This window comes from Pectinophora gossypiella, chromosome 5 (genome assembly GCF_024362695.1).
Source record: "Pectinophora gossypiella chromosome 5, ilPecGoss1.1, whole genome shotgun sequence".
NCBI classification, from domain to species: domain Eukaryota; kingdom Metazoa; phylum Arthropoda; class Insecta; order Lepidoptera; family Gelechiidae; genus Pectinophora; species Pectinophora gossypiella.
In genome coordinates, this window is record NC_065408.1 from 10504293 (window position 1) to 10523722 (window position 19430).

Here is a 19430-nt window from a genome sequence, read left to right on the forward strand (position 1 = left end):
ACGCAAAATGATCCATAGCGATTCACCCCTCTTCCGACTTGACAAGGCCGAATATTATTCCCAAAAATTTACTTACCGATATAATACCGATATTTCTTGGCCTTTGATGTATTAACAGTGCTCACGGCACATTTACCAACTGTAGTAAACATACATTTGTGAATTCACAAATCCCTACTCGGCTTATCATCAATCATTTTATAGGAGCATTACTTTTCAGAACCATTACGTCTTCAAATGCATCATTCATAAAAATCGTGATCTGCAACTCTTACGCGCATGCAAAGGGGTGAGACCTGCCTACCATGCTAAGCACTTCCATTTGATACATTATAATGATTTATAGTATAGGTGGATGATAGTAAAAGTAGTATTCAAATGTTTCGGTAGAATTAAGTGACTAATTGAAATAAATATAAAGCGAGGCTCCATCCACGCATTCTAATCATTTCTCACTTTCAATGCGTTCAAAAGCTCAACTGAACCATCCTGTAATTTAGTTACAAGGCCCAATTAACACCTACTCGAAGACTGTGTTAAACATTTAGAATTAAATATAAGTAGTAAAGGTATTTGTTTGGCGTATTTTTTGCCAGCTCAGTCGCAAACCAACTTATCTAATTGGTGTCAAATTATAGAAGAAGATTTAAAAGCATGTCTAAACTATTTATTTTGTTATTTATGTAATGTACTTACTTACAATTGAGGCTCGGGAGCAACCGATAATTCACTTTCATTTTTATACCCTCCCTCCTAGATTAAATGCTATTGTACTAGGTATTTCATGACGTGACTTAGGGTGGTATTAATAAAGTAATCTCCGTTGAGACTGCCCTCAAGATGATGCTCAAGTCCCTGTTTTTATGTAAGAACTGTCACATTGACATGTTCTTGAGGGCAGTCTCGAAGCTGAGATTAGTTTATTAATACCATTAATACCACCTTTAATGTGTATTACTGAATTACTGATGTAAGTAGTCGTTATTTGAGTCATGTCAGGGGCCTTTGGCGGCTCAATAGTAACCTTGAAACCAGGGTTGATGAAGTTGGTAATTCGTAATCACACAAGCCTTACGAGAGAAGAATATGTATTTGCCTTATGACATTTAATACTTGTTCGGACAGATGGGAAATGCTGTAGGCTGTCACCCGGTACAAAATATAAAACAACACGGAACTCAGGGCATTGTCTGAGATGTTTATGTTAGATAGAATCGATCCGAAGTGGGTCGATGCATTATTCAATCAAACAATAATACTTTAATTATTCTTTTTATGATAAATGCTACTTACATCCACCAAACCACAACAGCACGGTAAGCAGTCGTGGCGGCATGTTATCGCGCGTCGTCCCCGTCACGTTACCAATCCGCCACGTTTCGGGAGCCGTCTTACATCCCACTTCATTTTTAAACCGACCCGCCAAATATTGGATTTCTCCCTGTCATAACGGAATTGAGTTATCTAGTGAACGCGCGGATCGTGACTATGCATCTTCTCTCGCTTCAAGTGACCATGGGTATCTGGAACAAAGATAATTGCATTAAAATGGACGTTGAAGACATTGGCAAGTAATTAGGTTCTATTTGTACGGAACTGTAGACCGCACATAAATAAGCTATGGGGTTTGCTGGTTCTGAATAAAAACGACTATTTAACTACTTTGTGTATAGTAAAGTTGTGGCTGTTCCTAAGCTCTGAACTGTGTAAGGTCCTGCTATGACCTTCTATCGAGGGTTTCCTAGTCTGAGGCAACGGTGAACAATATCTTCGAGCAAGAGAGAGCCTCGTATTGTGAGGTTGAGTGAGCCTATTGTGGTGCCGTTTTGCCTACCTTAAGTACGAATTATCTATTCGCAACCAGTGGGCCTTGCGCGTAGTAAAGCAAGGCGGCGGCACGTGTAAGAGGTAATACAATAGTAATCATTATTACTATACAATAATCTTACATCTTATGTCTATTACTATAAAACGGTACGTAATAATAAGTATTTCAAAGATTTGCGGAACATTAAACGTGCCATAGAAAAAAATATTACGATGACCTAATAGTTACGTCGGCGTACAGTCCTGTATGTAGGTACAGACGATTTGTGAAAAATTCTAGACGGAGTCACGTATGAAGTTGGATAAAATATTAGCTTTCACAAAGTTTTTCATTCAGTCTAAAATTTCTTGAATCCTCGGCCCTGTTCAATTATCTAAAAGCTATCGTTTATATTGATAAAACTTGGGCTCGATCTAGCCTGGACTATAAATCGAACAGCCGGAATGGACGGAACTTTGTGCAGCGGAGATTCGGACACAAGATACCTATTTACTTCGGAACGGCCCGCGAGCACTGCTGGCGGTTTATATATAGCAATGTTTGTAGAATCGAACAAACGCTTCCTTCAATAGTAATAAAACAGGGCGAGAACAGAAGATCTTTTCATTAAACGTATCGAAGACGCCGGTGATTTATCGCCTCGCGAGACACTCCATTCACGGCGTGCGTTTTGTTGTCTAGAGATCGATTGGGCCCGAATAAAATACATTCGCCAATTGAATAGCTCGCCCTGGCGCAATGTTTCAGCGAAAGCGACACTTTTTCAGGCGGGCGAGGACTAATGGCTTCACGCGCTGGCCCCCGACTTTCAATAAATGGTCGGCCGCCTGCGCCCCTCCAACCTAGCTAATCTATTCGGTTCGCAACTTTTTTATTCGCTATTTCAGTGTTCCAGTTTAAAACGCGAATTGAAACACGCTTAAGCTTCCGCTACACGTTTGACGTTTGTTTTAGATTTGACATGTGGTTTTTCAGTAATGGACGGCTTTCCACTTTTGCCTTTTTTATTACTTTAACAATTTTTGTGCTAAACAGAGAATGGGAATTCACTGGGTTTCGTTTCTATAAAACGAATGTCATTCGAAATTTTATGTGCTTCTTCTAATTACATCTACGTTCTTATATGTATATAAGAAGGTAGTATAATAAAAGTTCTGTTTGATAGACTATTAGAATCGAAAAGGTCTAGTAACTACTCTTATATCCAGTGCTTGGATATTCCGGCGCTTATTTACCTTAACTTCATAAAATCACACGAAATGCTATGAAAGTATGGAGGCGCCTTCTCATAATACTGTATTTTAACAAAAATCTCAAGATCGAATCAAGTATTACGATGGTTTAAAATAATATATAGGTTTTCATAAAACAAATTAAATACTTTTCTTCTTGTCAACTCCGATTCGTTTCGCGGGATTATTTATTGCTATCCGTATTAGTCAACCAGCGGACTTTATAGGTAAATAAGCGATCGAATATCTGATCACTGCTTATAACCAATAACAATGTAACTAATAAGGCTGTGAGAAGTAGATTTAATGTTGATGAAATTTGTGGGAGTTATGGGCGGGCACGTAAGCCAGGATTGCGAGGTGGCAAATATCGCCTGGGCCCTGTTTGGCAAGCTGTCTAACTAATTGCCGTGGCCCGGCCTCGCCGCCACCGCTACTTTATGTGAGTTGGCTCTACGAGACATTTCTGCAGCATTGTCAACTGGAACTGATAAACAACGGATTTCAGTTATTAGTTCCAAATTGTTCAAATATGTTGGTGTTTTGATTCAAAAGGACGTTTGTGAGCTTTGTTCGTATTCCGCTAAATATTTCTGTTGTGGGTACGTATTGTTTATTTCACAACAAAGGAAGTTCAATAAAAATCTTTGTGGGTTTCGCTTGGATTTAGAAATTACCCAACAGTACAGTTTTTTTTTAAGGTAACCCAACTATTTTGAGTTTTTTTTTGTAAGTTTAGAATGTTAGGAAATAAAGTACGGGTAGTAAGTTTCCACGCGACTAGAGCATACCTCTACCCGCTTCGGTTGGTCTTCGATCGGGCTGTAAATGTACTGAATCCCAACTCGGGGTTACGGCTTTTGAAAGTTGTGTAAAGGAGTTAATACATTGAGAGGAGAAGCCCGCCGTTTCGCGGTAACAGCTAACACGTACATGTTCTAAACTTTTCCTATCGAGCGCATTCAATAGTGTGTTCACGTACAACAATAAAATTACACTTTATGGTACGTGTTTGTACATAAACTGCGGGAGACGTGGAGGCCTTGCTTTATACTAACCATGGGGTTGGTCGGGAACAAATAACGCTAATGTACAATGACTTGCAGGCACAGTGGTACAACTTGTTAAACAAATTGCTAACGGATATTTCTAAAACCGTTCCACGAAATAAAGCACACAACAGCCAGCTTCACATTCCCTTTTTGAAATAAAACTCTAAAGTCATACATGTATGACTACTCTGAAAGCACCATTAACACAATGTTGTATATGGTAGATTGAAATCTCATTCTGATGAGATTTTCTTCAACAAAACCTCGATTTATTTCAAATAATCTTATTCCGGATATAAATCGAATCCACGTCTATTGCGAAGTTCTGTTAACACAAGTCACATTCGATACGATATTCTGTTTCACTCTCGTACAATTAATTGTCTCAAAAAATATAAGCTACACGGCAATTTACCATATAATATGGGCTGTTTTAAAACGGAGCTCTCAATCAAAAAATATTATAAAAATATTTTGTCTGTATAAAATTGGAATAGTTTAAACATTCGTGTAGTTTGCGAGACATGTCCAACTATATTAAGTTTGCAATACAAATTTAAAAATGCGTGACTTGAGTTTAACACGTTTGGATTTATTTGGATTGGATTGGACTATTGAATAAAACGCGCATTGCGTGACATCCATACTTAAAAGTTCAACGCGTCGTTAAAATATACCTACTTACCACTAAAATAGTAGTGGACAGGCTTAAACCAACTAACATATTATGTACGTGTAAACTTTCTGCATCTAGGTCGGTAGTAGGTATCAAGTTGTAATTAACATTCAATACCGTTTGTATTCAATTATGTCTGCGATCCCTTGAAACAGTAAAAAATTCGAGCGTTAAAATGGACGCAATCTAATTTTACAGCCATTTTTAACCTTATTTTCTAACAATTCGTAAGGGAATTAAAACCTATGGAGTACTTCCCATCCAGAATTATTAAATTTTGCAAAAAGGAAGATCTCACAGCTAGGCAATGCAATCCCGATATCAGGATTGATAAATATCAATCGTTATAAATATCTAAGTATATCAATATCAAAAATTAAATATCAATATCAATAAATATCAATCAAATATCAATATCAAAAATTGGAAATCCAATCCCGCGGGATCTCGAATTTGCGATCTTGAGTCGGGATTGTATTCCCTACTCACAGCACAAGTAAAGGAAAAAGCTAAAAATCGTAAATATGTTGCTCCATTAAAAATTTACAAAACTTATTTGCAGTTGGTAAACTAATCACTACCTAAGTCGATGTATGGACACAAGAGTTTTCCAACGACACAGTCAAAGCCTCTCTTAGATCATCTTTGTTAAATTACGGCAGTAAATAATAAACAATAATGTACAACCGAATACGAATTTATGGATATACGTAGTAAATAACATGTACGGAACCTTCGAACGGCTTGTTTGGCTTGACCATTTGACTGGCTTTTTTATTTTGTCTGTCATACGCCAATTAATTCGTATAAGGTAAACATGACGACAATTCATTTTACAAACATACATACGCCTATTTCCCACCGGGGTAAGCAGAGACTGTAGAATTCCATTTGCTTCGATCCTGACACACTTCTCTTGCTTCCTCCACATTCATCAATCGCTTCATACACGCACGCCGGTTCAGAGTAGATCGTATTAAACCTTTTCTAAGGATATCTCCAATTCATTTTATTTTAAAAATTCCATTGTACTTTTAAGGGATCTTGTAAAAATCTTTAATGTCTTTTAAAGATAAGCACACTACTAAATAAATCTCGGCTGTTTCATTATTCACATTGCGATAATACTACAGTATTTAAGGAGCCTAGAAGCTAAAGTTTAAACTCACTTAGATTAGTGGAAGTTTGCGCTGTTCAAAACATTGTTTTACCGCATGAACACATTTAAGTAGAAAATGTTGTTTGATTTTTTTAAATAGTATTTTAAGTTCTTCTTCTTGTCGTTTTTTGATAGCAGACCTAAATAATAATAATAACAAATTGCCGCCGGTTCGAATCCTCGATATAATATATCCTTCCAGCCGCATTCGGCCATGGCGACAAGTCTCCAATCTAGGAACGCCTAAGATGCGCTCTTAGGCGTTCCTAGATTGCTTAGGCGTTTGGGGGGTATCGAATCCCCGATACCGGACTTGCGGACCAATGAGTTATTAATTTATAATAAGTGCAATTATCACTAACATATATTAATTGTTATTTATTTATTACTGATATTTATTTATTATAACAATTATAATTATGTGTGTATTATTATTATGTAGTTTATGTAGTCGAAAGTGTATTTATTTTTATACGTACAAGTATTCCCGTGCTGCACTATCCCGCTATATTACGTAATATTCAATATCTCCTATACTTAAAGGTTGCCTGGAAGAGATTGCTACTTAGCAATAAGGCCGCCTATTGTACTCATTCTATTTCTCTTTTGTTTTTTCCTGTTTGTGCAATAAAGTATTTGTTATGTTATGTTAACACAGTTGGCTCACCACCTATCACGTGGTCTATCAAAAAACTCGGTAAGGTGTAAGTACTTAGTTCTTCTTGTGATGGATGTAGGTACCTCTGACTACCCCGATGGGGATACAGTTGTGAGCTTATATTATGACGATTTATTGGACCCTTTTAAAATGTAAATCATGACTAATCTAAAAGCAACGGCCTTTGTGGTCCAGTGGTTGAGCGTTGCGTTTACGATCCGGTAGTCCCGGGTTCGATGGTTTGGTTAGGACGTTACAGGCTGATCATCTGATTGTCCGAAAGTAAGATGATCCGTGTTTCGGAAGGCGCGTGAAGCCGTTGGTCCCGGTTAATATTTACTGATGTAAGTAAGTACATGAGCCATGTCAGGGGCCTTTGGCGGCTCAATAATAACCCTGACACCAGGGTTGATGATGTTGGTCATCCACCTCATAACCCACACGATAGAAGAGAGAAGATGACTAAACTATTAGCAAAATTGTTACTAAGGAAACTATCTCAATTGTGTCAAAACTGTGTCAATTTATTATTACTATTATCGAAATAATACATAACAAGAGTAGTACATACTACTCTTGTTTCTCAGAAAAGACCGTCCGCCTGTATGTGAAATAAAATATTCAACATATAGCTACAGGACAAATGGGCGGAATTATCGCTCTAAAGAAATTTCTTCCAGGCGACCACTACTAGAAATCAGCTATAAAAAGTTTTTGGATTGTATTGTATGTGTAAGGAAAGCCTAAAGCGCCTGAAAGTCGGCTTTAGCAGCTATATTGCGTGTACAAAATACGGGCTTGGTAGACACTAACAATGTTCTTGCAGCTGTTACAATTGTTCGGTTCAATATGTGTCTGTGTAAACCCTTTGTGAATTATGACCATGTCCTGTCTTCACCGTCGTCAATACTTGCCCGCCACCAACCTCCACAGATACTTTATTACACCATTCCAACACAGTTTTGTATCTTGGATACGCATAAATATTCAAATGTTTGGTCAATGTTAAAATTATTCATTAACAATATTGACAATATATTTAAAAAGAGGAAACCAAAATTAAATTACTTAAGTACACAAAATTCTCTATTTATACGTTAACAGGGATACGGGTGAAGACCTCAACGGTTGCAGAGGCAGATGGGAGCCATCGGTACGGCAATGCAGGACGGAAGAGATGCGTCACAGGGACGGTAACCTGGAACCTGACAGAGGGCAGCAGTAACTGCCAGTACTAGGCGGAGGACAGTAGTCCTAGTACGGCTTTGAAATAGACTACTCTGAGCGCCATCCCACTCGCGTTAGACAGAGTACTGCGGGCGTAAGGCACGAGGCACGTTTTTCCCTAAACAGTGGCTTGGAGAATGCTACACCGACAAGAGCGTGGCTCTTAATTCAGTGATGATGATGATGAGTCGTTATCAACTTTTATCTCATTAATTTATCTTATGTGCAGTTTTCACTAGCACAGTTGGCTTGACCGTCATAGACGGCGTTACGGCTCACCATTTATCACGTTGGTCAAACAGAAAGTTCGGTGAGGCGTGGGTACTTAGTTCATCTTGAATAGATGTACCTCTGACTACCCCAATTGGGATATGTTACATTGATTGATTTTTTCTACTAGAGTGTAATATAATTCACATCTAGTCGACTATTATGTAGGTACTAATTATGTAACGTAAAAACTACGCAAAATCACTGATGTTAAATAATTACGGTTTCAGACTCTATGAGGGATTTTCCAGGCTACATTCACCAAAAACAATATAGATAGTGTTGTACAGCTTTATCGTCATAATTACCTATTTTCTCTTTATTCCCAAATTATTCCAAAATACAATGTAATGGTGTACAAGCATATATAAAAATAATTGTTACTTCAAATTTGTATCACATTATGTATAGAATTATGTTGCTACCTATATTGCTTCTCTTAATTTGATCAAAATAATAATGGGTGGAAAATGTAATTGTGACTGAATGTAATAAAAAGGGTCATTTATATCTAAAAACAAAGATAAAAGATGCGTGTACATGTCTGTTTTCCATGAAATTAGAAGGTTAAAAGAAAGACAATGTCTATTGTTTTTGAGATACGTAGCCTGAAAACTCCCTAATTCCGTCGAACAGTCACACTGTAAAAAATGAAAATTATCTGTTTATTCGTTAATAACATGTTTGAAGCACCGGTATCTCTTATTTGATCGTTTGAACCTAGGAACATAAGCAGCAATTAGTGTATGTAAAAAATCAGATAAAAATAATAGAATCAGAGAGATTCAATTGAATATTTTTTCCCAATGAAACCGACTCTAGTTTCCCAGCCGACACTATTCGTGGCACTTGGCGTTTGGCATTGAGTTTCATTCGAACATTCGCACTTCACCGAATAGGCGACACTCTTGAAAAATCGGCGACATTTCATTTTAAACTCAGCGATTTGGAAGGCACCCGTCAGGACGTGAAATATTACTTGATGTCGAGTGTTTTACGTTTCGTATTTGTATGTGAGTGTTATTTAGATTAGCTTTATATTAAACTGGTCTTTTATTTAGTTTTTCAAAAGAGTATTAAACGAGTGAAAGCTTTCTTTCATTATTTAACCTGTCTTGAATTTTATTTTCTTTACATTATTTTATATGTGATATAATTTAATCATGGAGGAGAAGAATGTCACATAATGACCTTATAAACCGAAAAAGCTACGAAGTAACTTTTAGCGCGATACTGAAACTTGAAAAAATATATTTTATATTAAACTTACGTAACCCTATTTACCAATAAAATTCTTCGCGTAATTCATACGTAATCCATGCGTAACTCACAAAAAATATAACAAAGAAACACCTCTAACAAATGGTGGTGTTACCTAAACAAAATGGCGCGGTAACCAGCTGCATGCGGCTGTCAGCCGCAACTTTATTTTATTACAAGTTCTCGCAACTTCGGTTATCTTCACTCCCGACACGTACCAAACTTCAAACATGTCCGACATGGTGCCACAAATAAATTCGACGCACACGTCAAAAGTGTTACTCTATGAAAACTGAGCGGTAAAAATGAAAGGAAAATACGCGATAGAAATTCATCGCCTAACGACATGTCGATAAACAATTTTCAACTTAGAAGACCAGAAAATAACGGTTACCGGCTACAGCTTTTACGGTCTAAAATAAAACCGTTCCGGGTTGATACAGATTAAACTGGCGTTTTTGTAAATCTTTTTCTAGTTCGCTAACCGCACCGGGCGAGTACTAACTTCGTAATGCCCCACACCCAACTGTTGCCAGGGGAAATATACTTAGTTTCAAAAACGTAAATACCACAGTTTAAACGCAAATAACAATGTATACCTAATTATGTCTGTAACAAAGTTTACCTTCAAAAGTAACATGAAAATGAACTCCTATCAAAAAAGGTGTTTTCGCTGCGAAGGTAATTTACTCTGCATAATTGGAGGCAGGAGTCTATGTAGGCCCGTGATTTCAAAGTAAGACCTAATAAAACGGTTACACTTTGATTTAATGGGAAATTACCTTTTGTCTTTGATTACTTGTGGCTCTGCCCACCCCATTAGGGATTACGGGCGTGAGTTTATGTATGTATGTATGTAATGGGAAATTAAATTAAAAATATTTAAAGGTCCGTCCCTTGAAGCTCGATATAGTAAAACTATTCGACTTTATAAATAAAAAACCAAGTCTAGTAGAATACATCGTTCAAAGTAAAATCGTTTCGCCGTGTTTTGGTTCTTGTTATTTGTTGACAGTTCAATTAGATTTCATTCCAATTGGCTGCTTTTGAAAGTGGGTTTAACCGAATTTTCAGAGGACTAATAATTTAATTTCTTTGAGTTGAAAGGCAAAAACAAATCAATTCGTTGACGTAATTACCTATCGGACGTCTGGAAAAGATAAAAGCCTAAGTAAGCATAATCAATCAGCGGATTGGTAGTCTTAATTAAAATGACTTTAAAGCCTTAAGAAGCTTGAAGTAATTAAGAGTAAAAGCGTTGGTCTTGGCTGTTAGGTGACGTCAGTAGGCGTTAAATATATGACGTAATCATCCCACACATAATAAACTAACGTCCGTTTCCCTCAGGGATAGAACCTACGATTATTATAGACCCTTTGGAACTTCTAACCTTTGATATTTTTGTCTAGTTTAGCTTATACACGTACTACCTATAGGTACATAATATTTAAATTTATTCGGAAAATAAATATAAACCAACGATAGGTATGCCATCAACACAGTAAATACCGGTTAAGGTAAGTTGTATTAAGTGTTGCGGTACCTGTGTCAAAAGGGAAATGACACAATAGGAGTGCATTCAGAGCACAGGCATCACAGAACACATTATCAACAGCTCAATATTCATCGTAATGGCCGACACCTAACTTGTGATTGTTGCGTTGATACTCTCTTGACACAGATCTGTCCCCTTGTAGTCAATTGTTGAAATGAATTGCAAAATTGCACCTACGACGATTTATCAATTTATATTGTTGTTGCGCAGCGCCGGTGGGAACGTAATCAATCATCCGCACTTATTGCGTCTCGTGTCATTTCTCACTTTATTATTTATGCACTTTGCACCTCTAAACGAGCCTAAATTGACAGGGGTTCGTCAGCAGATGCTTAGTGGCATGCATGTGATGCGAGGTTGTTGTACTATAATAGTAACATGTGATTGCAGAGGTGAAGTACGACGGACGAGCAAGCTGCTTTTAGTAGATTATTGAAAGGAGATGGAGATAGTTCAAAGTATGGTGTTTATATTGTGTACTTAATTAAATTGTTAAAGCTGCCATAACTTTCGCTAAACCTTGCAAGATTAGTAAGTATGCAAGCTTATGGTTTTATAAATCAGTCCGTTTAAAAGAAAAATGAAGCAATACCATAATAAATAGCTAATAATTGTTCTCGGTGCGAACAATATATTAATCGTTATTTCCGGAAACTAATTTCTATAGTTTGCAGGCACATTCCTAAAGTAACTCCAATGTTTCCATGATTTCGATCCATTTCTATCACGAGCGAAATAAAATTGTAGTAGGGAATCATAATAGGTACGTCATTTCAGACAATTGGCACCTGTACAACGTTATTATGGCCGTTTTTTAAATTATTATTTTTTCAATCAAAAGGGGATACTGGAACATTGGCCCGTCAAAATCAGCCAAGATGAGACCACTCTGGCAGCCCCTGATCTATAGGGGATTAACTATCACTTAGCGGCCACATAAAACTCAAACATTTAATGGGTGGCCATAAACTAATAAAAAAAAACTGTATTTTGAGGGGCGCCACTGAGGTCTCGCAGCACCTAAATATTTTGGTAGGGCTGCCACTGGAGATGCAGCTACTTTTGATACGATATCCCAAAATGAATATGATGAACCGTATCGTAACAGATAGAACACATTCCCTCAATCGGTGTTTACGGCATCCTCAGATAAGCAGCTGAATGGGTTTAGCTATATTCGGTCTCAGAAAATAAATCAATACCATGTTCTATCGTGTGACAAGATTTATACATTAGGTATTGGTATCGAGTCCATTCAACAAATATTTGACGTCACAAGCAGAATAATAATTATCTAGACGTAATGTTATTTCAAAGTCCAAATATAATAATAATATAACAAAGATTAAAAAAAACAATAACTCATAAACTGGTGATATTTTTTATTGATTTAAATATAAGTACATACTTAAAATGATAATAATAATTTCCTCTTTCAACTGAGAAAGCATTTCAATTAAGTACACCGCGCAAGTGGTAATAACGAGCAATATTATATATTTGCTTTTCAGTGCGAATTAAAGTGTGTAGTTTTCATTAATGCCACAAATCCATTGAGCGTGTGCGACGCTCCTCAACGTGGTGATACCACCGCTGTCAACCGCATGCACCGAATGCTCATTCAATCCAGAACGTTTTAAAACAACTGCAATCAACTTAACGCATTCGATTTTTAAAACCACGGAATGAAGGAAGTATTCAGTGTCCCTTTTCTGGTTATTGATACTGAAGTATTATTATTAATAATAATAATAATAACTTTTATTTCAGACCAAAATCCATATCCATATTCATTATTGAATTTAGGCACTGTGATTGATGACGCGTCTGTGAGCACTTATCACGGGCATCGGGGTGCACTTTTTATTTTTCTTTGAACGAATGACATGTATTCTTTCGTTCCCAATTCAAATTCAAAAATATCTTTATTCAGTAGGTAACATAGTTACTCTTTGAATCGTCAATTTTTACATAACGAACGTCTCATCCGCCTAAAACTACTGCAGCTTCTCACAATCTGTATAGCCGGGGAAAAGAAGCTGCAAGAAAAACCTCGGCACAGGGCCCTAGACGTTCTTTAAAAAAATAAAAATAAACATAAAATATTGGTATACAATTGAGTAATTTAGCTGCTTAATATCAGTTCTCAGACAGTTAATCCCATGCATTCATATCTTCTAAATCTAAAACAATCTACTAAATAAATAAATAAAGTACCACCGGTTGCCATACAACCATAAAGTTGAAGTTGAAATAAAGTACCATAATGTTTGTGGGTGATATTTTTACGCATTATTACAGATTGCATTATATCCGTGAATGTTTGGGAACGTGAGTTCTGTCGACCGCATATGTGATGGATGCTTAATCGATGTACTAATTAAGTAAGTATAATGATTGACAAAATGTCCGCATGTTGAAACATATTGATAATCTTGATGAGGTTTCAACAACTACATGGTAAACTCTTCATTCAGGCTCTTGTTTTATATCATACTCATCATCATTAACTTAAGAGCCACGCTCTTGTCAGTGTAGCATTTTCCATTGTTGGCTATCTAAGGCCATGTCTTTGACTTCTTTATAAGACACGACGTTCGCCTTCTCTTTAATTTGTACTCTTTATATCGCACGATAAAACAATGTCATTGATTGTTTATAGATAGAACTCACTTTGTGAAACTGTCTTTTGTTTGGTTAGTACTGCATGATTGAATCATGTGATAATCCATACAAGTAAGATTATTCCCGTGGTTTGGAAGGCACTATAAGCTGTTGGTCCAAGACTAGTAGCCTAAATACCTCCAACAACCGACAGTGGAGCAGTGTCGTGGAATATGCTGTACACGACCAGCGGTTGTTTGAGGACGTATATAGGTAATTCATGTTTATAAGTATTTGTCGGATAACCCGTAAAATATTGTTATATGGCATATTTCGTGGCAACTTTAATTTGTTTCGGATCGAATAAATAACATACTCAATGCAGTTCCATTGCGCGTACCCATTTAGATGCGTCATTGCTCTCAAACTCAACCGCATGCTTTATAGGTACGTATTATGTAGGCATGGGTACCTATAGAATATGAAACGTTTTGAAAAATACCTCTGCCTACCCCTTCGGGGATACAGGCGCTATGCTATGTTGTGATTAATGAAAAAATATTCACATTTTGTTGACACATTACTAAGTTTTAACATGGTACAATGTAATCATAAAGTCAAACATTGAAAATAAATTATTTTATTCTATAAAATATAAGTTAATGCCGATGTTATGCTTTATTATTACATTTATTTATACTTACTGGAATAGGAAGAATGACCCAAATACGTTCAGAAGATAATACAGATCACTCAAGATAGGAATAAATTGAAATAGAAAGGGAAAACCATAGTCCTGTAGTGTAGCGATAAAATAGTACGGAAGAGACAGTAAGTAGTAAGTTTACTTTTAACATGTAATTTTATCATTTCCTCTCATTTTATTCCATTTTCCATTGCCTTTCTACTTCGAGTTTTATTTCAACAATGACCGCGACCAAAAAATGTTTCGATTTATCGCATGACCAGTTCCGAGTACATAGGTATCCAACATTAATATTGTAACATATTCGGTTATTTCACCGTTTTCCATTATTGAGATTCATATCTGTTTCATTTTTTAGGTACGCGCACCTTTACATTATTGCTTTATAGGATTATACAAAGGGCGTCTGGATAGCTAGTATATAAATACTGCACTGTATGTATAACAACAATAAGAAGAATCTTATTAAGTATTATTATTCAAAAAAGTTTCTACAATTCAGAATAAATATAATAGTTCTTCACTTATTTCGTTATTTTAATGGAATATCATTGTGGAAGGATTCGATTTATAAAATACGTGAAATTTAATTCTACCGTCTATTCTTTTACAGTTTAAAATTAAATTACGTATTTATAAATGAAAATCATTTCATTTCAATATCATTTTCAAGTCCATAAGAATAAAAAACTATTGCATGTTTAACTTTAAAAGATTTTAAGCTCTATCGAGACTAGACTGTGCGACTGTGCTACACGTTACCAATTGGTATTATACAGCGAATTCATCATCATCATCATCATCAGCCGTATGACGCCCACTGCTGGGCATAGGCCTCCCCCAAGGATCTCCACGACGATCGGTCCTGCGCTGCCCGCATCCAGCATCTAGTTCTGTACAAAGACGGCTTTCCAATATTTATTTGCCCAACTCAAGATTTTTTGATTTTTAATGATATAAAAAAACTACACCTACAAAAGAAAAATACATTAAAATCGGACGTGTCCCTGGCAAATTAGAAGTTAGTTAGGAAGCTCCGCTTTATTGACTCCACTACATGAGTCGTATCAGAGGCCTATGGCGATTCAATAATAATCCTGACACCTTTGCCCTGACACGGGTTGCTGAGGTTGGTTATCCACTTCACAACCCACACGAGAGAAGAAGAATATTATTTCAGTTTCTGTCGACTATGGGTCCTATCTCACTCGGCCACCATGGTGGCGCCACGGTAAACAAAATGTAAACAGTTGTAAAAAGGGGTACCTCACCCGGTGGTGCAACCAGCTTGCCGGCAACCGAATACTAAATAATTTCCAGTTCTTACCTCAACCAGGTTGTCCTAATGAGATAGGGCCTTAAGGGATTGAGTATGTCGTCTTCAACATCATAGATTATCCGTATGGGCGATAAGCTGGTATCCTGTCACCATACATGTCCTTTATGATGTGTGTGTATTATATCGGTCACGGGTTTGAATCCCGGTGGATATATCACAAAAATATTTTGTGGTCGCTAGTTAAGACATTGCAAGCTGATGGCCCGAAAGTAAAATGATCCGTACTTCGGAAGGCTACCATTTACCTATGTAGTCGTATTTGACACATGTCAGGGGCATTCGGTGATGCGATTATAACCCTCTAGGGTTAATGTGGTCGGTCATTGGTCTCACAACCCACACTATTGAAGAAGTGTGCAATAAAGTGTTTTATATTGTATTGCATACTGGTTATTTACATCAAGAAATCCCACGCCAAGTGGATGCTTGCTGTAATTTGGGGAGTTACAAGGCCACATTGAAGCAATTCATCTAAAAAGCAAAATTGCTATTTGATATTTGTTGATATTGGACACAATGTTATATGCGCAAAATGTAAAATTACTGATCTTTCTGCTGAATTGCTTTAGTGTGGTATTGGTAGACCCCATGGTGGCTTAACTCTCCCTACCCTTATAACAATTACGAGCATAAACAAAAACAGTACAGTTACATCGATACCTAATTATCTTAATTTACACGTAATACCGGGTCCATACCATGTTAAAATCAGGGATATTTCTACACTGTTGCAAGTGCCATGTTCACGGGATGACTGATGAAATTGGGATGCAGTAGGCATATCCATAATGTTCTAAGGGAGAACATATTTGTCTATCCTCTTTCTTGGCCGTTTATTTCTTCATTTGATGTCGGAATGCCCCTAAATGTTCCTGATTTTGACGCGGTAAGAACCCGGTGTATTTAAATTATGACAATAACCGTGTAAACCTCAAACAACCTAATTATCTTGTCTAGAACGATATTGTGATGGTTATGCGTGCTCACTAGCTATAACCAGTGATACTGAAACGGTTAAATTTTATGGATACAACCGTTCATTTGACCCATTTTACTGTGTGTCATTTCAATAAAAGACATACAGTTATAATGGTGTCATTACCGTTACTTCATTCAATCAATAATTCTTTATTACACAAAAACATAAACACAGGGCATGTACAGACGAATAAAATAAGCACAATAGGCGGCCTGATTACTAAACAGCAATTTCTGCCAGGCAACCTTAGGGTGGGAGAAGTTAATGCATTAGAGCGCGGGATGGTGCAATACAATAAAGTACCGGCTGTGTTACTTTTAACGTTTGAAAGTTTTGTTAGAGGAGAGAGATCCGGGCAGTTCTGACTCATGTGTGCCGAATCAGTGTCCTAGTTTACACACTATAGTGTGAGGCAGCCCTTTGCATAAAGTATTTAGAACAACAATTGTGTAAAAAAAAAGGAAATAGCATACATGTATCGTTAAGCTATAACCTAATTAGTTGTAATAATAAGAATCTTGTACCATAGAAGTTGTACCATATACGAACAGTGCAGTAGAAGAAAGTATCGTACTGCATAAAAAGAATATCCCAAATCCAGGCGTCTTCGAGTAATCGGGGAACATACATAAAAAAGATCCCGAAGAATTGAGAACGTCCACCTTTTTTGAAGTCGGTTAAAAAGGGCCGTCTAAAATATTAATAAATCAGTTACTCTTTATTGTACACATTAATAGGTACATGATTAATGACAAAAAACAAAAAGATTTACAAAAGGTGGACTTATCTCTAAAAGAGATCTCTTCGTGCAAACCCCGCATGGTGATATCAGGACCGAAGAAATCAGGAATAAGTGTATTCATTCTCTACAACCCAATAAGTCACGACACTGCTGAGCGGACTGGATAGTACCTCGCCGCACTACTTTCTCCCTGCTCACTCTTCAAAACTAGAGTGAATAAGTTGTTAGTAGACAAGCATGTGCCACCTTAAGCCGCATCTTCCCTTATTATCATGTAATACTTTAGTCAACCACAACGCCGTGACCCGTGGTAGCCCAGTTGGTAAAACGCTTGCCTCTCACTTTGAAGTCGAAGGTTCGAATCCAGCACAGGCTTAAACCAATGATTTGTCGAATTTTTTTTTTCGAATTCATGTTCGGACCATAAATGATTATCACGTGCTCAGCGATGAAGGAAAACATCGTCAGGAAACCCACATTCCCGAGATATTTTCGGAGGTATGTGACCTAAAATGTATTGGGCTGGTTTTCCTTTCGTGGCTTGGAAGTTCAGGCAGTCGCTTCTGTAAAAATCCAGACCTGTTAAAATCTTTGGCTTAGGTAAGCGGACCCTGTAAGAAAAGGGATAATGCTAGAGAGATGATGACTGTAGTCAACCGCAAAACTATTTTAAATGAAATGAACCCACTTCTAAAATAATATAACCCACTTTTAAATAATATTTATAGTTGTTACTGGCGATGGACCAAGCAAGCAGCGCCCTCGAGAATGTACAGAGTGCCTAGTCAAGATTTTAATAAGTACTAAAGCTTATATGACACAACGCTTAGCCGAATCACACGGAGAATGTATGGGATTGACTAATGTATTGACTAATGTTCAGACACGCGACTTGGGCGAAGATTTGGGAACAGTCCAGTTACTAACCATAGACCAGGTAAGCGCAGCGTCCTCGAGGATGTACGGGCCTAGCCAAGATTTGAATGCTAAGACTTTAATTTAGCTTTAGCCGAACAAAATAGTAGTTAAACGAATGAGGATGTGTGAGATTGACATAAGCGAATCACGTGACATTTCATAAGCTATATGGCGATTCATTTTTGTTCGGCTAAGCGATAGCGTTAAAGCGATTGCATCTTGTCTAAGTGGATTTAGGCACCTCTCTCCCATGCTAAATGGAATTGCTTTTTGTACATTTTCCGCAGATGGCATAATAACTATGTTATTGTATAATTTCTTCCCTTACTTACTATCTATTGTCTCATACTTACGTATGAATATTTTTATACAATAGTCCGAATTGAGTCCTTCGTAAACGAAATTACCCTAAAAGTACAATATAACGAAGCGATGAATGTAGGTATACACTTATCGATGTACATTTTGTACCGTACGCTACGCTTCCATTGAATTTCATAAAGCTCTTTATCAAATTGTTACTGAGTGCTCTGATAAATGTAAATAATACATTATTTATTACGAAATTATTTTCACTTTATATTTTATTATTTTATAATCAATAATTTTAAAATAGAAATACGCAGGAATTATATACAATCATAATTTTCTTTTTGAAGGATTTAAAGGAATATTCAACGTATTCAAATTATTGGTTATGAAACAATATAATTATTTATTAACTTACCCTATGCGAGTACGATCCAACGGCACATTAATTTAGTCAACAATAAAACCAAAAAGTTTTTATTCACTCTGTACTATTATTTTGTTTTTGTGAAAAAAAAAAACAAAGTCAATCACGATTTTGAAGTTTGAACAGTTCGCGGTTTGGGTGCGTAGACACGCTACGGCGTAGAGAGCGCTACGGTGCTACGGGTCTGCTACACGGCTCGAGCTCCCGAGAACAACTGCCGGCGGCGGACGCTGCACCCGCCGCGCGGTGCATCGCATCTCCCACCATCTCCGTCGTTCTTCTTCGTCAAACCTTCATTGCTTATGCATCTTTTATTACATCCATAATACTCTGCTCAATACCAACTCGGGACACGCCTCATCGTTACGCGTTTTGCTGATTTGTAAAAATTCCACCTACAAAAACAGTTATTTCAATTCAACAATTTCAAAACTTTTATCTTCTATACGACAAAAACTTTTTCAATCAGATACAAGAGATTGAAAAGGA

General features: G+C 36.9%; 1 protein-coding gene across 1 annotated transcript in view; it reads right to left on the reverse strand.

The window, feature by feature from the left end:
• Window positions 1-19123, reverse strand: part of LOC126367169 (uncharacterized) — a 41187-nt gene extending 22064 nt beyond the window's left edge. Inside the window, exons 1-2 of the mRNA XM_050010583.1 lie at window positions 18933-19123; window positions 1294-1523 (exon numbers count right to left, since the gene is read on the reverse strand). Coding sequence (XP_049866540.1) covers window positions 1294-1336 — 43 coding nt within the window. The 5' untranslated portion in view covers window positions 1337-1523; window positions 18933-19123. The remainder of the gene's footprint in view (window positions 1-1293; window positions 1524-18932) is intronic.
• Window positions 19124-19430: the final 307 nt, after the last annotated feature.